The following is a 22,343-nucleotide window of genomic DNA, read 5'->3' as shown; positions in this document are numbered from 1 at the left end:
ATTTATTATCTGAATGAATGAATCCTTTTTTTTTCTTGTGCATGTCTTGAAGAATGCAATGCTGCTATTCATAAGAAATGCATTGATAAAATCATTGGGAGGTGTACTGGTACTGCAGCCAACAGCAGGGACACAATGGTAAGAGCTGAAACAATATATTTAGAGTGTAATTATGTAATTAAACATTGCTGAACTAACAAAACCTTGCACAGAAGCTCACAGCTCCATTTGGGAGATGCTTGGCTGTACAACCCGAGGTTCTGTCTTTGCTTAAAGCTGTGCAAAGTTCTGTAACAGGCAGTGGGCAAAGCTTCCAAGTAAGAAAAGCATCTGAAAGCTCTGTGAGGGTGGGTGCTGTGTGTGGGCAGAGGCTGTGGAAGGGAGCAGGGCTGAGGTGACATGGCTGTGGCTGTGCTCAGTTCCAGAAGGAGCGCTTCAACATCGACATGCCGCACCGCTTCCGAGTCTACAACTACATGAGCCCCACCTTCTGTGACCACTGTGGCAGCCTGCTCTGGGGGCTGGTCAGGCAAGGGCTCAAGTGTGAAGGTGAGGAGGAGGAGGGAGTTCTCTGTGCTTTTTTGCTGTTCCCCCATGGGGACTGCTGGTGTTGCACACTGTGCCTTTCCTTGTGTCGTGTAGGGTGGGATTCGTCTCGTCCGTATGGGGTGAAAAAGCTTTTGTACAAAAGAGAGACAGAGGTACTGGTCTCGTGGCACAGCTCAGCCAAGGTGAGCTGCTGAAGGAGTCAGGAAACACTGCAGAGGTGCAATCTTGAGCATTATCAAAATTACTGCCTTGGGAATAGCTGAAATTTGGAGACTGACTCAACATAGCATCTCAAAGTCTATTCAAAGCGTTTACTGTAAATATTGCTTTTATAATTCCCCCACAAAAAGGCAGTATGATCCTCATTGTCACAGATTTTGAGAATAAAGTAATGATGATTGGAGGTTTTTCCCTTGTGAAACCTTTTTTTAGCCTTCATTGTGTTAAAGGATAAAAACTGCAATTTTGGTAGCAATGACAGGTCCATGTCCAGTCTGGTCATAAAAAAAGGTTTCTGAACTGCACAGAACAGCCCTGTTTGTGGTAATGTCAGCATTTTCCTGATGCTCGTATAACAATCCTTACATTTCTTTTAGAATGTGGGATGAATGTGCATCATAAATGCCAGAAGAAGGTGGCAAACTTATGTGGAATAAACCAGAAGTTGCTAGCTGAAGCTTTAAATCAAGTTAGCCAGGTAAGATTTATTGCCATTTCTCAGGTAATTATTTGTTTTCAGAGCGTTTGGGGGTTTTCACATCATCTTTTCTGCATCACTTTTATGGGAAACTGTATTTGGAAAAGAGGAAATGCAAACAGCTTTGTCTTTTTTAATTTGACACTTATAGAGACTAACAAAGATATCAATAGCTTGAAACTGAAATAGGGAAGGGAGTATGCCACTTAAACAATTTTTTAAAAGGTGTGTGGCTTCCTGAAATCCAATTTTCTTCTTCTGCAGTGCCAAGATTATTCTGTTCTTTTCTGTTTAATGGGCTAATCAGTGGCATCAGAATGCTGAAATCTGTTTTTACATGCTTCAACTTTAAAATTCCACTTTAATGATAAAATTAAGTGAATAAGGAAAAATATACCAGCTAGTCTCATTTTTTATTCATCTGATATATATATACATATACATACACATACACACAGAAAACCTCTCTGGAATTATTGCTGGCCTCAGTAGCTTGCATTGTTCATCTCCTGCTGCAGCATGATCCTTTGTGGTCAGCTTCTGCAAATAAAGATTCAGACACAAGCTCTGAAATAAAACAGGAAAATATATCACAAAAGCCAACAGTGCTTCCTCTGAGATGTGTATTCCTGAGCTTTCACAGGATATTTACTTTGAGAACAGTGAGAGCTGTTGTGGCAGCTCTTTCATGACACAGGAGCTCAATCTTTTCCTTACTGAAATTTGATCTCAGGGATCTTCCATATGTAAAAGTTGTTTCCCTGTGCTAAGGCCACATCCAGATATGGCTTCAGCGTATCCAGTAAAGCAGTGATTCCCATCTCCTCTTTCACATGAGCAGACATCCAAGGGGACATTTCCCCACAGTTCAAATCCCTTCCACTATGGTTTAAACCATTATACCTTTAATAATTTTGCAATGAACAATGGAACATGGACTGTTCAGGAATTTCAGTGACTTATTTTCTTGCAGTGAAGGAAATAAAGCAAATGGCTGATGTGCAGCTGTAAAGAAAGTGACCAAATAGTCTGTGAACCAAACTGCTTGAGAAAAGATACATACTGGGAGTTAATAATTAAAAAGAAAGGTTTATTCTGCCATCATGTTACACTTAAAGCTATTACTCTATTTCTAAAGTAAGAGTGCTAATATAATTTCAAATGTTCCCTTTCTCCCCAGAAATCTACACGAAGGTCTGATTCTGGATCTGTAGAAAGTGTTGGTATTTATCAAGATTTTGATAAGAAACATAAAGCTCCAGGAGGAGACTCAACAGGTGAGGAAACAGACGATGTTTCGATACAGCCACTTACCTACCAGACAATTTAAGAAGTTATTCATTCTTGCCTTGTGTTAGACTTTTTTTTTAATAAGTGCTGTTAAAAAAGCAGCATGTCTGTCTTTTTACCATCTCCTGACCACATGGAAAGCTTACCTAGGACTTGTCCCTTATGTTTAAGTTCACCAGTAATTCCAGCAGCAGATGCATTGCAATGCTGTGTCAGTACCTCATTCTTAGCCAGGGCTCTGAGTCCTGCAGGGCTCCTGCATCCCCTGAACTCTCCTCTCCCTGTTTTGCTCAGCAGATAACAGCGAGTACGACAAGCTCTGGGAGGTAAACACAACCAAGCCAGTGCCAAGAACTGCAAGAAGAAAATTCAACATAGACAGCTTTGTCTTCCACAAAGTGCTAGGGAAAGGAAGCTTTGGAAAGGTATGTGACAAACTGAGAGTTCAGGTGTCTGCCTGGCTTGATCTCTGCAATGTGATGGGCTCTTTCCTTTAACCAGAAAGGTCTCACAGTGGGTCAGTGATCTTCTAACAGAATTGTATGTAGACATCTTGGTCAAAGACACTGGAAATTCATCAGCTGGATCTTGTGTGAACCCCAAAGTGATTATAGTGCACAACAGTTTGTCAGTGTTTAGCATAGAGGCAGAGGAATTGCCCTTTAATGCACATACCCTGTGCGAATGGACATTCTAGCTCTGTTCCCTCCCAATGCCCCAGTGCAGTGGCAGGGGATGTTTGGGAGGGCAGTGTGGCCTCTACAGGTTCTGTCCACTGCTGTCTCTGAAACTGCAGCTCCAGCTCCAGTCCAGGCTTTGCCTGGCTGCTCTTTATGCACTCACAAAGCATTGACAGAAAAACTGCCTGTGGCTCGTGGTCCTTGAGCCCCATCTCCTCATCTGTGTCCAGCAGCTTCACCTTCCAGACCTCCCTCATCTTTCCCATTTAAATGCGTTTTTTAATTGCCAGTGCACCACCTTTGGCTTTCCCTCACTGATACATCAGCACCAGTCTTTCCTACACGTGCTGTACTCTCATCTTTCATTTTTTGTAGGTTCTGCTTGCAGAGCTGAAAGGGAAGAATGAATTCTTTGCTATCAAAGCTCTGAAAAAGGACGTGGTGCTAATTGATGATGATGTGGAATGTACCATGGTGGAAAAGAGGGTCCTTGCTCTTGCCTGGGAAAATCCATTTCTCACACATCTTTACTGCACGTTTCAGACAAAGGTGAGAAAAATTTAAATGATGACAGCAACCCAAGAGACTGAGCCTTTAATGGATGCTGATACCAGCAGTCAAATGAAAGTAATTTAGTGATGCAAGAATTAAATGTCCTTTTCCTGTGCTCTGTGCAATTCATGGGCCTGGTGGAAAGTAAATATGAGTATGACCAAACATACCTTGATAAGGACAGAATAAGATCAGAAAAACATCTATGCAGTCTGGAATAAGAAGGAGTTTAATTAAGTTCTTAATCTGAGTTTTACCCTCGGTGAGGGGAAAAGGATGACTGTCACAGACTGAAATCAGTAAGTCTGTTTCAGTGTGTGTTAAGTCTAGAAACCAACAGAATACAGGACCAGATATTTATATTTACAAGACCAGACCACTCAGCTCTGTAGGAGCCTCATAGGGGTGCATGAAACCAAAAATCCTTCAGGAGAAGAGGGAGGTGGCAGCTTGGTCCCCTGGAGGTACATTGCTACTTCATTTATGGCTGGATAGCATCAGTAACTGTTCCATTTCCTGGTTATCTGCTAAAGGATCACTTGTTCTTTGTGATGGAGTTCCTGAATGGGGGAGACCTGATGTTCCACATCCAGGACAAGGGGCGCTTTGACCTCTACAGAGCCACGTGAGTCCTCAGCCCTTCCCTCCCCACCTCCATGCACGAGTTCATCTCTTTATGGCCTCTGGTTCTGTGCCCCTCCTTGCCTGCAGTCAAGTTGCAGTGGCTGATGGTTGAAAACATGTTTCTAGGCACTGGCTGAATGCAATGAAGTTCGCTTAATGATGTGTGGAGTTGGGATTCCTTAATTTACATTGCAGTGTCATGTTGTACTTTATGGGTAGGTCCAAAATAAATTGCAACATGAGCCAGCACTGAAAAGTAAAAGCTACAGCTTCAGTGTACTTTAGGACAGTATTCAGATGGAAAAAATTGGAAAACAGCATGGGGGGGAAAAGTTCAACACTTACTGCTGTTGCTAAATTGACAGGATAGTACAAAACACTGTACATTCCATGAGATGCTAATTAAATGGGTAAGCTCTTTGTTTAGTAAGTGCATTTGTGTCAGTTATCTGTGACTGGTATTTTCAGCTCCAGTGATGTTTAAAGGATGCAAAAATATTGTATTATTGTTACTTTAGCTATCATTTTTAGTTTGAGCTCAGTTTCTACTTCTCTCATGCAAACCATGGGTGTTGTAATGGCATCACTGAAGGGGTGGCATGTAAACCTTAGAAAGTAACAGTGCAGAGCACTGGACCTGTCTGTAAGCCCCAGGAAAATTACTTAAATTACTTCTATTACTGGCACTGCACTAAGGGTTGCTGACTGGATGGGATCACAAGAAGTCTGGCAAAAACAGCAGCAGGTTGTATAGGTCAGCTCCCTTCCCACACTCCCCAGCAAAAATGTGGATAAAGCCCCTCCATCTTACCTGGATCCCAGCAAACATCTGTGCATCTGGCATCCTCTCTGGGTTATATTCTGTGCTATTTGTTTTGGACCAACATTCATCTGCTATACAGAAACTGAAACAGTTTTGTGTTTTTCCAATTAAAAAAAAAATTATGCTTTTTGGGGCAGAGGGAAGCATTCTTTCAGATTTTCCTTCATGTGCCCTAGATTATCACCTCTTTCTTTTGAGGAGAGTGCCCCTGAAGGGATGGCATTTTTCAGGCAGGTGCAGAGGGACGGGTGATGCCCAATTCTAACTTTGCCATTGGTGCCCCGTCCCTCCTGCAGCAATCCTGGGGGACTGAGCTCCCATAGCTCTCTTTCAAAGGCACGTGCCTGTCCCTAAAACCATACAAAGACTGTTTTTAAAGAGGAGGACAGAGATGGAGTTCCCTGAGGGAAGAGGGATGAAGCCTGACAGCAGCTGCTGCCGTGTCCCCTGTGCTGTTTGGTGTGGGACACTGCCGATGTGTGGTGAAGGGATTACCTTGCAGCATCTGCCTGCATAAACACACACATTGGGATTTACAGATGTGTACAGTGCTTCCCACTCCATGAAAAGATGCCCACAGCATTATTTTGGCTACCTGTATTGACTGTTGTAACTGAGTGAACACTAAAAGATGGTTTTGGTCTTTTCAGGTTTTATGGAGCTGAAATTTTATGTGGACTGCAGTTTCTTCACAGCAAAGGCATTATTTACAGGTGAGTACCAGCCAGCTCCAGGCTGGGACCTGGGAATTGCCTTAGCACTTCATGCATCTTTGAATTACTGACTGATGTAACAAACACAAGCTGTCTGTCAGAGATCTGATGTAGTTCCAAGGCCATTAACATGCCTGAGATGAATCTTTATTTGTGTGGTTTTTTCCTTGGCAACTGGAATGATGGAATGGGACTTGTGTTACACAAAAGCAGTTTTGTTTCAGTTACTTTCAAACACTGCCTTCGAATCATGAGTCTAATTAGTGTGGAGGTGAGGGAGAGGCTCCTTGAGCAAACCACTGAGGTGAAAGTTCCCTGCTTTTGCCTTCTGGTGAAACCACAGCATCGATGCCTCTGCCTCACCAGGTTGAAGCATCAAGGGCCAGACCCTGATCCACTGCTGGTACTGGGAACTTCAGTTACCCAGGACAAAAGACTGCCCTGTTCTTATGTGAAATTCTCTGCTCTATTTCAGCCCTTGGTAAGCACAGGGCTGTTCAGTTTCTCTTCAGCCTGCCCTCCTTGGTATGTGCATTTGCAGCCAGATGGACAAAAAATGCAGCACGGTCAAAGGGAGGGAATGTAGCTTTTGGAAACTGCTGGGAAAAAAGCTCTTTCTTGGTTGAATAGTGTTGTTCTGAGAAAAGACATGAATAGGACCCTTCACAGGCCATGCCATAACACATGAACTTGTGCTGTAACCAGGACCAAGTCACAGGTAGTGCTAAGAGTTGGGCAGGTTTCAAACAATCAAATTCCTGCCAAAGGCTCTCAGAATCCAGCACAATCCTCCTTTTGAGCCCTGGAGCTGATGCAGCACTGCTGTGTCAGCTGCTGGGGCATTAACTCACGCTGCCTTCCAGCAGCAACAGAAGTTCTGGCCGTGCTTCTGCATCTGAAAGCAAACGTGGAGGATTATAAGGTCACATTCTATATATGCACCTCAGCCTCTTCTTTTCCTTGACAAGAGAGAATTCTTCCCTTGTCCCTCATGCCTTCAAAGCACAAAAGTACCATTTTGGATGGATTGTGTTGATGGATGATTATTTTTCTTGAAAAGCCTGTGTGTGTGCAGTTGGGGAGGTGTTTATCAGTGAACAGTCCATCTGATTACAAAAACGACTTAAAACACATTTTAAAAACACTTTTTGCAGAGACCTAAAACTGGACAATGTGATGCTTGATAAAGAAGGCCACATCAAAATAGCTGATTTTGGAATGTGCAAAGAAAACGTTGTTGGTGACAACAAGGCGAGCACTTTCTGTGGGACCCCCGACTACATCGCTCCCGAGGTCAGTATGGCACAGACACTGCTGGCATGGACTGAGTGCCCTGATGGCACAAGAGCTGCATTATTCACCTGCTTGTAGGCTAATAGTTCCGAAAGTCTAATTAGAGGTCAAAATCAGAGAAAAAAATTGTATCTGTGTTTTTTATAGAAGGTACTTCAGATTTTAAAATATTCTGTAGCTGTAAGTTTAAAAAAATGTGGGTTTGGAAAGTTAAAATGCTCAGGTTTTTAAGAGCTGGGGATTAGGTGTAGCCAGCACTTCTATGAAGCTCCTGCAGAATGAATCTATATGGGCACTGCAGATGGACAAGAGACTTGTGCCTGTGCAAACAACCAGAATTCAAAACAAAAGGAGCTTTTAAGGGGAATCTCACAGAGTTTAATTCTGTGTGTTAGTTTATTGGGGTTTTTTAAATCTCATTTGCAAAGCAGCTTAACAAAGGTATTTAGCTTTTAAAGCTATAAATTCTATCAAAGACTTCTGTAGGAATCTGCTTTGCATCACTACTTGTTTCTCCCTTCACCTTGTAAAGAAACAAGAGAGGCTGTTTTTTAAGTCTATGGTTATTTAAAGTTAAGGGAGAAAATTTCTGAATGAGAGCAAAGACCTGTCCATGGAGCTGGCCACATTCCCACAAACAGCAGCCTGGGGTAAAACCACAGCTCTGCATCAGTGTCCACAATTTCCCAGAGAGATGGATTTTTATTTTTTCCCTAAGTGCTCTAGTCATTAAAGACTGTCTCTTGAAATACCTCTTGAAAAAATCTGATTTTTGGGATGTATTGCTGCTTCTTGCCTCTTACCTGAATTCCTCCTGTGCGCCGCAGATCCTGCAGGGTTTGCGGTACACGTTCTCCGTGGACTGGTGGTCGTTTGGGGTGCTGCTCTATGAGATGCTGATTGGCCAGTCCCCTTTCCATGGGGATGATGAAGATGAACTGTTTGAGTCAATCCGAGTGGACACCCCTCACTACCCACGCTGGATCACCAAGGAATCAAAGGATATCTTGGAAAAGGTAGGGCTGATGATCCCTGGGGGGCTGGTACTGCCTCTGTGCAGGACAGACAGATCTCCTCATCAAGGAGCTGTTTATCAGCAAATTGCTCTGACAAAGGGAAAGCCAGGTCAGATTAATTCCTAATGCTCTGTTTGCAGTCAGCACCCTGAGTTGTTTTAACACCATACCTGTAGTTCTTGCACTGCCATGCACCTTTGGAGCAGCTCTTTACTGGGTGTCTTCTCCTGCAGCTCTTTGAAAGGGATCCAGCAAAACGACTTGGGGTCACTGGGAATATCAGAGACCATCCTTTCTTCAAAACAATCAACTGGACAGCACTAGAGAAGAGGGAGGTGGACCCTCCCTTCAAGCCAAAAGTGGTAAGTGGGTTGTTCTTTGTTCTTAGGAAACAGCAGCCCAGAGGTAAGGGGTGAATTCTGTACCTGCACAAAGGATCCCACTGCCATTTTCTCCTCACAGTTTACAAATGAAAAAGTTGTGTATCTGTAAGCTCATTGTTCTTGGATGGTTCAGTTATACACAGGTGCACTGTGCCCCTCTGACTGCCCTGAGATCTTCTGTTAAGACTGTCTTCCCATTGCTCTCAAGGAGCTTTGTGGATAAAATGTTCATGAGAACCAACAGATAGCTTTGATCTCTGTTCCCCTCTGTGTTAGAATGCTCACAGTTCCTCAGAGTTTGCTTTTCTGAAATGCCACATGGGAGGAGCAGCAGTAGCTCCAGGCTGCTCTGGTACCTGCTGCAGGCACTCTGTGCAAGCATTAAATCTCTGCTGCTTTAAACTCACCCAGGCATCTCCAAGGGGGCAGGAAGCAGCATTCTCTAAACTGCTGAACTTGGAATTCATGTACATGCCTGATGTTACCTGAAAAAACGCCTGCAGTACAGACTGTAACTCAGTCTGTTTCACAGTGGGATGCTGCTGCTTCAGCTCATGTGGTTAAAATCCCAAACCAGTGTTTCTCCAGCCTGTTCCTAGAACAGGTGAAATGGTCTGGAGGCAACAGTCTCTTTAAAATGTACTCTCTGGAGGAGAGCTCCCCCTTCAAACACTCAAGCTTTAGTGTTGCTTGTTCCCAGAGAAGTGGGAAATCTTTGGTGGTGGAGAGTGTAAAACAGTTTCTAGTTACATGAATATTTATTAAACACAGAACAGCTGCTGTAGGGCATTGCTTTATTCTCTGAACAAGTACAGCCTGTAAAATGTTCTCAAGAATTTAAACATTTTGGTTAATGGCAAGAAATGTTGGTCTGATGTGTAAGTTAATGCTGCATTGCTTTTGTCAACAGATAATCTTTGGGTAATAACCCAGAGTTATCCCAAATCCAGGTTTCTTCTCCAAAGCAACCTGGGTTTGGTTTTTCTGTTGGTTTCCAACTAACAATAAGAAAGAGACCAGTTGTAATCTTATAGTCTTGTTAAAATAGGTTAAAATTAGGTATTTTTTTCTCTAAAGCAGGGGAAGAAGGGAGGGAGCTAAAAGACTAACTTGACAACATTTTGTATTTAAGTAATTTGTTCTTGAAGAAAATACAAAGTTTGTCTCAAACTGTCTTCCCTCTCTAATACAGAAATCAGCAAGTGACTACAACAACTTTGACAGAGAATTTCTGAGCGAGAAGCCAAAACTGTCTTACAGTGACAAAAACCTGATTGAGTCCATGGATCAGTCTGCATTTGATGGATTTTCTTTTATTAACCCAAAATTTGAACAGATCTTGAACAAGTAAGTCTCTGAACAGCTGGACTTTAAAGCAGGGTTACAAACCCAGACTCCAAGCGTTAATGCATTCCAACAACGTCGATACTTCAGAATAATACACCCTAGTGTGATGAATTATGTTCAACTCCTGATTTATTGGCAGTGTTTTTATGCATGGTTGGGTTTAAGGTATGTGAATCATGTGCATTATTTTCTCTGTTTGGGAAAATGTAAATTCTGTTTGGTACTTGAACGTAGTTGTTATATATATATGTGTGTGCTGTATATTTTGCTCGAGAGAAGACATTGGGGAACAGAAGATGTCTTTTTAAAATGTGTTTGAGCCCTTGGTTCTTTTATTTGTCTTCAATTAAAAGAAAGTTTAATGTAACTTTCACTCATGGCTCTATGATTTTTAACAATATACAATTTTACTCCAATGGTCTTTAAAGTACAGTGAAAAAAAATGCTTGGTCAGCCCTGATCACTTTCTTAAAATATTTGTTGCTTTTGTGAATTAAACAAAAGAAAGTGTCAAGAGAAAGCAGAGATTCCTAGTGTAACACCAGCTGCTGTGGGAAACAGCTCAGGGGTGCTTTTGGTGAATAAATGCTCCATATTTATTCCAAGGCAGTCCAAGCCTTGAGACAAAGAGGCCTCAGCATCCCAGAGCAGCCCCATCCTGCCTGGGAACGTGGGGTTCTGCCACTGAATGCCACTTCCTGCAAACAGCCACAGCAATCACAGCAGGACACAACCCAGGTAATGACTGCAGAGTTACTTGCCTGCTCTGCCTGAGGAATTATTCTGTTTAACTGCCAAACACAAAATCCTTCTTCCAGTTTTATTTGCTTGTTTGTAACACAGCAGCTGTGGCTCCTCCTGCTTGCTGTTAAAGGGCACAAAACCAGATCCTGCTGCCTTGCAACACCTACCTCTGAATTTTTAGCCATTAGAGAGAAAGAAAAACTAATGTAATGACTGCAAAGCTCCTTCCAAAACCTTTGCCTTGCACTCAGCTCATAAAATTCAGGCTGAAGCAAAGTTTCTTTGCTTCTCAGGAGCTTTCTGTATCTTGTAACACTATTGCAAATGACTCTTCTCAACACTGAGCAGGCAGAAAAAAATGTACATGTGTCAGTTCATCCAAGAACTATGGAATGCTACAGAACTCCTAGGAGAACCCTGGAGTTTCTGGGTTGTTTAAGACTGTTAATCCTGCTGAAAGAGCAGCAGAAAGCTGTAACACTTTGTAGAGATTAAAAAAAATACACTGCTGTCTTTGTTCTGCTCCTAAAGAACAGCTCTAGCTTATTGTTGTAACTCAAGCAATGCCTGCATGACTCGGATGCCATCTGAGCCTGCAGCAGACTGAGGCTGGAAGGGGCAGAACACAGCTGGTATCTCCAAACAGCCAGGGCTGGCCTGCTTTACCAGCCCCAGTCCAAGGAAACAAGCAGTGCCCTGTGAGGTGCTGCAGGGAGAGCAGGAACCTGGCTTTCCCCTTCACATAACCTACAGAGTGACTTCTGGCTTGCCATTTGTCACCAGAAAGTGATTCTGCTTTCCAAGGTGAGTGCTGTGCCCTTGGACCCGAGCAGAAAGGCATTTCTAGGTTCCAAAAGTGGGTGCCAGCAGCAGTGGGTATCTGCACACAAAGAAGCTGTTATCAATTATAATATTCCTTGTGGGAAGTGGCTCCCTGGACTCACCTGCTTTGCTCTGGAGTAACAAGTGCCAGGAGGCTTCACACAGCAACTCTTCCAGCTGGCACCTGACTGATGTACCAGGAGCATCTCCTGCTGCCACAGTTGTGCCCAGCTGCACTCACACAGGGGCACAGATCCCTTTCCTCTGCAGGGCAGCCCTGTCCTGCTCAGCCCCTGCACCACTGTTACCTCTGTTACAGCACAGCCTGGGGAGCTCCTCCACCTCCTCTGCAGAGCTGCTGCAGCCCACAGCCACCTGTGAGCACCACCTGGGTCCACTCACTCGCCCATCGGCTCTGGCTCATCCTCATACTACAGGAAGTTTCAGCTTTTAAAGGACTTTGTCCAGAAAGCAGCCTAAAAGCTCTGAAACAAAGAAGTTACCTGCTCCCCAAACAGAAATACAGAGTGGAGTTAAAGAACAATTAAAACACTGCTCCCACCTAGCAGAGAAGAGACAAGTGGTTACCACCTGGGGGGCTGCATTTTCAGGACATGAAAATGTGAGTACATCATTCTAAAAGCACAAAGCAGTCATTAATTTAATGCAAATGTAATGCCCTCCAGCTCCCCTCTGCATACAGACTTGTACTGACAGGCAGCATTTGGCTGTGGGTTTTCACCTTTCTCAGAACACCAGCAGCATGTTCAAGACAATGTAAGAACAGTGTATAACTGACAGGGTGGAGCAGACCTTAATCTCAGTGACCAGGTGAAGCTAATAAAGCCTTACCTTTCTCCTCCATCACGTGCAAATCCTGGCATGCATTTATTTAATCAGTTCCTCCAACAACGTCCTCCATTATTGAGCTTCCTACTTCAATCATAGTTATTTGTCACAGTAAAGCACCCACAAGGTGAATTAATATAATCCTTACAATCATATCTAAGCTCCCTAAGCCCAGCTTGTGGAAGCTGTGGAACCCTGCTGAGGCTCAGGAACACTCACCTGGCACTTCAGCCACTGGAAATGGACATGGAAAGAAACACACATCAGTGCACCTTGTAGCATTTGATCTTTATTACTTGGATCAAAGGTCAAATGATTACATTTGTCTCAAAGATCACAACAAAGGCCAACGATGTAAGAAAGGACAGGTTAATCCCAGTCCAGAGACTGCATCTGAGCCAGGCACACACAGGACAGAGGCAGTCAAATGGTACAAACACAGAAGGTCAGGACAAGGGTCTTCCCCTCCCCTGTCAGTGACTGTTCTGTCAGGAGTGGGGGACACACTTACAGAAGTGACAATTAACTGCAATTCTTAACTGTGCCTTCCCAGAACAGCAGTCAGGGTTACACCCTGGGAGAACCCATCACTCCAAATCTACATTCAGCTCAAATCTACATTCATCATCTACACCTGCTCTCTCCAGCCAGGGTCAGATGCAGTCACTGATTTAGTACCTTCCTACTGTAGAGCCAACAACTTCATTTTTTTTCCTCTTCAAGTATCAGCACAATAGTTTATTTACACTTCTATACAACTCTTTTTGCTGAACACCCATTGTAGTAAAACACTCATCACAGTATATTTGAAAGCAGGCTATAAAAATACCTACTGTACATAGAACATGTAGCCTCGAGGATGTTACAGCACCTCTGAGAGATCAGAGAGGTAAAACAAAGGGGGAGAGGAGACACTTCAAGCTGTGCTCACCAGCAAAGAGAAGCAACCCTGGGCTCAGCTCTCACTGGGGGACACATTTCTGCCCACACTTCTTCAGCCAGGTCTGAGCTCACAACCTGCCAGTAAAATCCCACTTTTCTAATACAACCTCCTGGGATTTTTACAGATAAATCCTGACATTCTCAGTGTAAAAACTGCTTAACCACCCCTCCTGTCCCAGCAGAGGAGCAAGGGCTGCCTGGGGCACAGCCCGGCTTTCCCACACCACCGTGGGAGGGGAATTTGCTCCTTCAGTTGTGCCACAAAGGTGGCCTTGTTAACCACACATCAGTGAATTCACTCCTCTGAGCAGTGCCAGGCAGGCTCTCTCCTCACCCCACAACTCTGGGCACACTGAATTAATAAAGGTCTGAAATGGCATTACCATAACACACACACACACACAAAGCTTTAGACAGCAGCGCTTGAAGCAAGTGTTCCTGGTCATTCTGCACCCTACACAGTCCTCCTCTGAAACAGAACCCAGCAATGCACTATGGCTTACTTCCAGAGCTGAATATATTGCTGAATATAGCTTATTAAAAAAAAAATTAATCACAACAGCAGCACATTATTTTATAGACCCTGCACAAACAAAAGACAATTTAGCCCTTGCCTGCAAAACTATGTTACCAGGGCCTGGTATTTCACACAGGAATTCAGGAAAGAAAAAAAGACAAAACAACCCCACCAACTCACATGGTAAAAGCTCAATTAATTGGAGAGAATCCTTAGAAAAAACACAGTTCAACTACTAAAGAATAGTTCTCCTCATCTCCAGCAGTGCTGGCAGCTCACTTCAGTTGTCTGGTAACACACATACAAAATACACTTTGATTTAGTACAGTTAAAAGGTTGTGACCTTGACAGACACAGAAAATTCCATTTTTAGCACTGGAGTTTCACTAGGCGTAAAAGAGCAACGAAGAACTGGGATGATGGAAGGTGCTTAAAAACAATACAAAAAACTCCAAGGCAGGTGTGCCTTGTTAAAATTATTTCAGAATTTACCTGGTGTTTTTGTTGCATGAGCTGTTAGAATGGTTAAACTCACCTAACCTTTCTGTACTGTTTCCTGATGTACATATTAAACGTGGCTATAAAAGAGAAACATAGACTTTTATGTTGAAATTCATTCCAAAAATTCTTTAAAAATATAAAGACAAGCAGCTTTTCCAGCCCTTGACAGACTGAATCCTTTTCCCCTCCCTTCCAGATTCAAAAAAGCTGCTCAGCCCCTCCCATAACTGCAGCAGAAAGGACATGTCTCTCTCCATCTCTCTCCATTCATTCCCCACCTGTCACTCACACTCATGTCCCCCACTGCCCTCCAAAACATACCTGGTCTCTGGAAAGTATCAAAATCTTGCTAAAACAGCAGAATTTCCCAGCTTTAATGCATTCATTTTCCAAAGGGAACATCTCCCTTGTGAATTTCAGAAAAACTTTAAGTTGTGGTTGGCAAACCAAAGTTCAGTTTAAAACACAGGACAATTATCAGACCTGATGGGATTCCCCATTTAAAGCAGCTTTGCAACATGAAGCCTCCAGTGCTCAAAATGTAGAATTTTGCCCATGTTAAATACACCATCAAAAAACCTCCATGTAATTCTAGGCAATCATTCACAGTAAAAACAAGAGAACTCTTAGAAAAAACACTTACAAAAAGAAAATAAAATCTAGTTAAAATCTGACAGTAAAATCAACACGGGCAATTAACCACCTTGCATTATCCACAGACAAAAACAGTAAAAACCCACTGAAACTGCACAAATTTACATAAGAAAAATCTAAACCCAACTCTGCTCTGCTCCCCACAATCTTTTCACTGATACCTTTGGAGTTATCCACGAGCACAGAGGTTTTGTCCAAAGGAGCAGACTCACATTCGAAATGTCTGGAAGGGAAGGGGAGGTGCGTCCATCCCGCCCTGCTCCGACACCGCGGGGCCCTGAGCTGCTGGAGGAAGGGCTGCTGCCCCGGGAGCTGCAGCTATAGGTGGGTGGGCACTGTCCTCAAAGCCTCTTCTCTCGACCTATTCACACCTACATTCTGCAAATTTAAAGACAAAAATAAAATAAAATGTTAAAGCAAAGATCTGACAGGCAGCTGCGGTTTTGCTCAGCACGCAGCTGTTACAGGACACAAAGGTGAGCAAGCTGTAATGCTGGATCCCTCAAAATGCTCTGTAAAACACAAGGAGAGGCTCCAGCCCCTGTCAGAATCAGGTTGGACCTCATCCCAGTGCCAGGAGCTTTACAGAGCCCCTCAGACACCCAAAAAGCAGGACCTCTGCTGCCAGTGAAATGCATCCCTCAGACTTGTATCACACCAGGCCTGGCAGGACAACTGGTGCCTGTACACCATATGCAGGTCTCACTGTTACAGCTTTTAAAACCTTTTTTTTCTTTAATCACTGTTTTAACCACATTTTTCTAACCCTCTGCCTTTCCCAGTCTTTATGCATGTAGCACAAGAAAAAACAGAACCCTGCAAAGGCCATAAACCACACAGGAATCAATAAAATCCAGAGGGAGGGAAGCCCTCCTCTCCTTGTTCCAAGAACACCCCAGGAAATAATTCCTTAACACCAACAGCCATAAAGCCAATCCTGATCCTATCTGTGAGCAGCCAAACCACTGGAAGAACTCTGAATAACTCCCTGAAGAGCTGGTAACATCAAGTGTTCCCTGAAGAGCTGGTAACATAAAGTTTAAATGCACTTTGGGATACACATGGCACGTGGCAGATGTCACACTGACATCAGGGAATGCTCCAGTGGTTTTATTACCACATTTATTAGAGTTTACATTCAAAACAAGTCTCTCCAGTCAAGCTCTGGGGAAAGCAGAGCCCCACGACAACACAGCGAGGGGCCCTCTCAGCACATGCAGACACACAACTCCATCAGTCAAAACTCATCCACTCAAAAAGCAATTCCATCCCCTCCCCAACCCCAGTTTCTAGATTTTTCAGCCATTTCTTATGAAAGCAAGCTATAAACAAGCAGCACCAGATTCTCTTTGGAGGTTGAATTCTGCCAACATTGCTCTGCCCTTACCAGTTCTGCTACATCCACATCAGCCCTTTCCTCTGTCATCAGTCCTCAAGCCCTTGGGTAAATCCCCATTTTCCACACCAAGGTTTCTGGGAACACACACACACAGCAAATGCTGCTGGACGGAATTGTCCAAGTACCGGAAATCCCTGCACCCACCAGCACACAGCCTTACCCACCCTGACATCTCTTTGAAGGAAAGCAAAGCAACAACCCTATCTCAAAAAGAAGCTTCTACAAAAGCATCTCTTCTGCAGCAAGGGGAAAGCAACAGAAAGCATCATTATCTGCTAAGAACATGAGGAGTTAGCAAAACAAGTCATATTCTGCATGGTTATAGGGAAAAAAATACCAACAAACCAACAGAACATGCTGGAATTTGGTGTGTTTGTGTTTTTCTTAGCAACTGATGCAACATACCCAGAATTTCCCTGGGACTGCAGAGAGGTCTCCACAGGCACTCCCAGAATACTGGCTGAAATCTTTTAAGCTGAACATCTGATGTTGATTCAAAGAAAATTAAATGGAGCATGAAATGGAGCATCAAAATGCAGGAATCCAGAGGTACTGGAAATTACTCCTCAAGCAGCAAGAGCTAGACAGCTCAAACATGCAGCTGAAAGGAAATTAGGTGATTAAGGCAAGGCAGAAGATGCAGCTTATTTCAGTGAATTAGAGGTATTGAATAAAAGCAGCATTCTAGTAACTAAGACAGACCCAAAGGGAATATTGATAAGCAGGCAAGAAAGCTGAAAGCAAAAAAAAAAGCTCGAATTTGAGTAAACAAACAGGCTGTGGAAGCAAAGTGTGCTGAACTGTCACATTGAAGGAGAAAACTGGCATAAACCCTGATAAACACCCCCAAGGGCTTATTAAACAAACAACAGCCAGCAGTGAGAGCAGATGAGCAGGGGCTTAGAAAGGGACCAAAATCCTCATTAACTGTAAGTGGATTCCTACCCACAGGAATCCCATTAGATGAGATGATGGTAACTGGGATCCCACTTTCAGAGCAGCCATGGGCACTGTGAGGGAAATGCCATGCAACAAGGACAGTGCTGCTGCTTAGAAAGGGGACAGAGGTTTCAGCCTCACTTTTGGGACCAGAAGGAGTTCCTGCAACTGCCTGGCACCAAAGCACACCTGGACAAATGGCCGTGCTGGGAACAGCCCCACACCAGCAGCAACACGGTCTGGAGAGCCCGGGAAACACAGGAGAAGGAATAAAAACCACACACCTGTCCTGTATGGCTGGGTAGAAACAGTATTTTCTACCTACATCTGGGTAGAAAAATACTGTTTCTGCCCAGCCATACACCCTGCTCCTTGGCCAGCCCCAGCAGGAGCTTGCTGCTTCCAGAGCCTGCCCCTGAGGAGGAGCAGCCTGACCCTGCCTTGCACAAGAGTCCATTTTACCCTTTGAAAGAGTACACAGATTGCCTCAAACACCCTCTGTACCACTGCTGTTGTGCTCACTGTGCCCTGGCCTTTGGACTTTTCTGTCCTACAGGACAGAGCCTCCCCCAGCAAAGTGCTGTGGGACAGGCCCTGCTCTCAGTTGTGCTTTGACTCAGCTGCAATGTCACCCTGACAGCTGAACAGGAGGATCCTGCAGGCAAAAGGAGGAACCTCTGGGGACAAGAGCCAGCACAGGCCTAAACACAGAAATAAAGAGCACAATACAAACATCCAGCACTCTGTCAGCTTCCCCTCAGCAGGCTGTGCCACAACCCACTGCTGACACCTCCCAGCCAGCATCAGGCCTTCCTCTCACTGACAAAGCCAGGGCTGCTAAGCCATCCTGCTGTAAGAGGAGAGCCCTTAGAGCATTCTGCTTTTAGATATGCACTTCACTCTGTGGCACACACCAGCACAGTGAGTGCTGTGCTCAGCAGACAGCCCCAGGAAATCTGGCTGGCAGCAGCTGGCAGCAATGGAGGGTCCTGGGTGCTCCTGCTGCTTCCCTTCCCTCTGCAACCTCCACCAGCCACAGACCAGGCAAACTTTGCTTTCCTCTCTGACCAAGCTCCTGCTCCTGTCATCCTCCCCCTCAATTTTCTCTGACAGCCCAAGCCACCCTCTTTCAAGCAGTAAAACTCAGTTTTTCCACAGCAGATGCCTGCACAGAGTTTGGCTCCCTAAGAAATGCAATGCATTTAATTTCATTTGGATGGTGTCTCCTTAGCTGTGGCCAGTGGAGGTGACAGCACTCCAAGCTGTCTCCATGTGGCTCCTCAGGAGCTGGCTATGGCCAGCATCCCTGTGACCCCTCAGGAATGTCACCTCAGCTGGCTGGTAAGAGCAACCAGGCCCATGGTTGTGTGCAAGGGGGTACAGCAGGCTCAGGAGCTCCTCTGGGCCACCTTTCACAGCAAAGCTCAGGCCCAGACGCTGGAGCAATTAAACAAGGAAAACTGACCAACCATTCCTACATCACAGTCATGACAGCCACAGGAAAATGATCCAGGTTCTCCCAGTTTCAGCCCAGGGGCAGTGGTTTAACTAAACACCAAGTACCACAGCAGGAGGCCCTGTGGTTATGGCAAACATTCCCAACTGTACAAACTTCTGAAGACTTCAGTACTATTTCAGAAGTGCAGATATGTAACTTTTTTTTCCCCCAAAATCCTGGTTTGGGAAAAACATACTACCTGAGAAACCTAACAGCTAAAAAACTTTCCACAACCTACATTCCTGCTTACTTTCAGTACTTAAAAGACCCTCTCAGAAAACAGTTCTGAGGCTCAGCGTGTTTTTCTGCCTTTCCCTGCCTGCTCCATGGCACAGGCACTTCCCACAGCCTTGTGGTGCCCATGGACCATCATGGCAAAGGCACCAGGGCACCACATCTCCCACAGCCTGCAGTCTCCTCCCTCCTGCAAGAGGCTTTCCCATCATACAGTTTGGGATTCATGCCCTGCTGGTTTGAGATCTGTGTCTCCTGGAGCCACTACCCAGCTACAAAATGCTCTGGCTAACTCTGCTTCTAACTCTGTTCTGGAATGGTCAGCACTGCTTACTGGAGCCCCCATAAAATCTGGGTACACAGCAGCTGAGGCAGAGCTGCACGTGCTCCATCACCCACATCCACACAAAGCAGGAAAAGAGGGAATTTAAAATCCCTTCTCTAGGCAAACCCTAGAGCCTGGTTAATGCAGAACAGCTGTTAACAAAAGTTGTATAGTAAAGACATTTATACACATTCCTGTCCTTTGAATAATTGTCCTGGAACTAAGTGAAAACTTGCTACCCTGCTCTAGCAGCACATCCTTAATTAGCACATGTAGAGCCCTAGTGCTGTGGATCAGTGGGATTAGGGATTGACAGCAATTATGGGTTGTTATTTTACACTGCATGGCAGTCCAATCACTCCCAAGGGCCCTGAAACAGATAATACTGGTGCTCTGCTGGGCAAAACAAATTCTGACCTTCTTATCTCACACAGGATGTTGTGTTTCATGGCTTTCATAAATACACTGCAGCTAACACTAAATGATTGCTGGCTATTACAGTAAAGCTTAATGCTGCAGGATATTTAAATGACAGCAATTTACAAAACCAACATTCCAGTGAGAGCCAATCAAGGTCTGATAACTCATCCACAATAAATAAGCCAGTGCAACAGTTTTATTGTGATTTGATTAATTTTTTCAAGTCATGTGCTGTACAAACATTTGGTTTGAATTATGAGTTTGATTTGCGTGTGGCTATTATTTTTTTTTATTTCAAAGTGATTGGAATAATTAGTTTTTCAATTTATTTTGAAGTAGCCGGATGAAAACAGCACCCAAGTTTGATAGTTGGTCGGGACACAGGATTCACTGATGAGCAGGGACTGTTACAAGAGCATCCTCGGTAGGTCTGGAAATGTCTACATTCTGTACAATAATAAAAATACAGAGAATATTTATCATGCAGCAGTAAGACCAACAAAAACCACCAATCAAGTCCCTTCACATGTACACAGCTGGGTTGATTGAGAAGCAGAGATGGTTTCAGCCCCCCACACCCCAAGAACACAGCAGACTGAGAGCTGGTCACTGTCCCAGAATGAGACAGCATGAAAATGTATTTACAGTAAAAAAAAAATAAAATAAATAAAAGCTTTTGAAATTTTCAGAGTCTTCTGAGGGACAATTAAATACAGCTCCCATGCTGACAGCACTACCCAAAGCTCAAGTCAGTCACATTTAGGAGGAAGTTTTTTACAGGCCCAAGCAGGAATCCACCTTCACATGCTTCAGCACATCCACATCTTCTCACTGAGAAACCTTCAGTGTTTCACTGAATATGCCACGTGCTTCTGTGCCAAGAGGAAGCTTTTAACATGTGCTTGTGTTATAGGCAATATAACACCTCTAACAAAATAAAATATATGTTCTCAGACACCTTAACCATTCAAGGTTGATCACACCAACTAGATCTCACCTCCTTTTGCAGAGGTTGCAGAAAAACAATGACATTCAGTGCAGCACTCAATTGTTTAAAATTAAATTAAACCAAGACCCCAGTGCAGGCAAAGAGGAATCACAACTGCAATGGCACCACCTCCTGCAAGTCCCAAAGCCTGTGCAATTGGTATTCTCCCTCCTCCCAAGAGAGCAGACCATGATAAACTGCTCTGAAGTTCCTTACAAGATCCTTTTTAGGCCAAATCATTGCCAATTCTTCAAACTTCCCACTGATGGGTTTCCTTAGTCCTGCTTGTTCCACACTGTGGTAAGCCAGCTCACCTTGCACTAATATCTCCCTCCCTCAGGTCTCCTCAACAAAATAAAACAGGAGATCTGGTGTGAGCAATGCCCTCTCTGTCATCCACTGACTAAGCCAGATGTGCAAAGCAGACATTTCACCCCAGCACTTGCGGGGTCCCTTCTTTGCGCCAGAAAACAACAGCTAAAGCAACTCCCCTGAATTATTTTCTGTAAAAAACTATAGACTCCTTCATTGGAAAAGGTCAGAACTTGACACTACAATGCTGACAAACACAAGGCTTCAGTCTGCTCCAGACAAGTCCCCACGGTACTCTGAGGTTCACACATCCCACAAACAAACACCCCAGAGCTCTGCCTGCATTTCTGCCATGAGAAAATAGATGTTTTCAGCTGAGCCAAAAGGAGGGCACTGTTCTGGAGCACTGACTACAAGTGACTGCTGGGTCACAGAACAGACACTGGGGCAATTCTCAATCCAATAGCTTCATTGTTTAACAATGCTGTTATGTGACACTGTATTTAATTAAATGCTCTGACTTCAATAGACTACTTAAAAAGTTAATTTTACAGAAGTAATTAACATTTTTATAGGTGATTTAAATGAAAGCTTTTGAAATTTTCACAGTCCTCTGAGCAGCAATTAAATGCAGACAGGACACCCTTAAGCCCTTCATTCAGACTCACTACCTGAACAGTGGAACATCATCCAAATTCACCAGGCTGGGTTTCCTTTGGGGCAGAGGGAGAAGAGAATTTGAGGGGTTTTTTAGGAAAATGCCACTACTCCTTTTTTTTCTTCTTATAAAATTCATTCACTCAATTAATTTGCGCTCAAATCAGTCTTGTGCCTTTGAGCCCACTGCAATGGAAGTGTTTTCCTGATCCTCTGCACCTGAGCAGAGCCACCCCACAGCAGTGCCAGCATGGCCACACCACTTGCTAGACATGTGGAGAGCCACCTGGTGATTCAGGCAGAGCTTTCCCCCCTGAGATAAACCCCTTCAGTTAGAGGACTGGCATTTTCAGCAACATTTTAGCAAGCTGTAAATTCAGCACTGATATTTTGATCAGCCAAACTAAAAATGTAGATCTACATTATTAAACACGAATAACCTACTGCTCTAAGACACCCTCATGGATTTTCACTATGCTTCTCCAGCTTTAGGTACTGTGAAAACACAGACTGGATTTCCTAAACATGATAAATCAAACTAAGAAACAAAATGGCAAAGCAGAATGACAAAGCAG

At 44.0% G+C, this 22,343-nt stretch overlaps 2 protein-coding genes across 6 annotated transcripts in view; one reads left to right on the top strand and one right to left on the bottom strand.

The window, feature by feature from the left end:
- The window catches only part of PRKCD (protein kinase C delta), a 57,788-nt gene extending 47,454 nt beyond the window's left edge, over positions 1–10,334 (top strand). The window contains exons 7-18 of one of the 2 annotated variants that reach the window (XM_030956492.1): positions 53–138; positions 420–549; positions 1,146–1,246; positions 2,427–2,523; positions 2,834–2,961; positions 3,592–3,765; positions 4,302–4,393; positions 5,866–5,928; positions 7,083–7,221; positions 8,049–8,237; positions 8,471–8,599; positions 9,813–10,334. In XM_030956492.1, coding sequence (XP_030812352.1) covers positions 53–138; positions 420–549; positions 1,146–1,246; positions 2,427–2,523; positions 2,834–2,961; positions 3,592–3,765; positions 4,302–4,393; positions 5,866–5,928; positions 7,083–7,221; positions 8,049–8,237; positions 8,471–8,599; positions 9,813–9,971 — 1,487 coding nt within the window. In that variant the 3' untranslated portion in view covers positions 9,972–10,334. Of the gene's footprint in view, positions 1–52; positions 139–419; positions 550–1,145; positions 1,247–2,426; positions 2,524–2,830; positions 2,962–3,591; positions 3,766–4,301; positions 4,394–5,865; positions 5,929–7,082; positions 7,222–8,048; positions 8,238–8,470; positions 8,600–9,812 lie in introns of both variants that reach the window. The other variant, XM_030956491.1, reaches the window with a different exon arrangement.
- Positions 10,335–14,604: 4,270 nt separating this feature from the next.
- Positions 14,605–22,343, bottom strand: part of LOC115908139 (6-phosphofructo-2-kinase/fructose-2,6-bisphosphatase 4) — a 49,455-nt gene continuing 41,716 nt past the window's right edge. For 2 of the 4 annotated variants that reach the window (XM_030956495.1, XM_030956496.1), the window contains exon 14: positions 20,111–20,258. In XM_030956495.1, the coding sequence (XP_030812355.1) occupies positions 20,199–20,258 (60 nt within the window). In that variant the 3' untranslated portion in view covers positions 20,111–20,198. Of the gene's footprint in view, positions 15,375–19,458; positions 20,259–22,343 lie in introns of those variants that run through there. The other 2 variants (XM_030956494.1, XM_030956493.1) reach the window with 2 other exon arrangements.

The sequence above is a fragment of the Camarhynchus parvulus genome, chromosome 12, assembly GCF_901933205.1.
Source record: "Camarhynchus parvulus chromosome 12, STF_HiC, whole genome shotgun sequence".
Classification (NCBI taxonomy): Eukaryota; Metazoa; Chordata; class Aves; order Passeriformes; family Thraupidae; genus Camarhynchus; species Camarhynchus parvulus.
The sequence above is the reverse complement of the archived record's forward strand: the minus strand, read 5'-3'. Positions and strand labels throughout refer to the sequence as shown.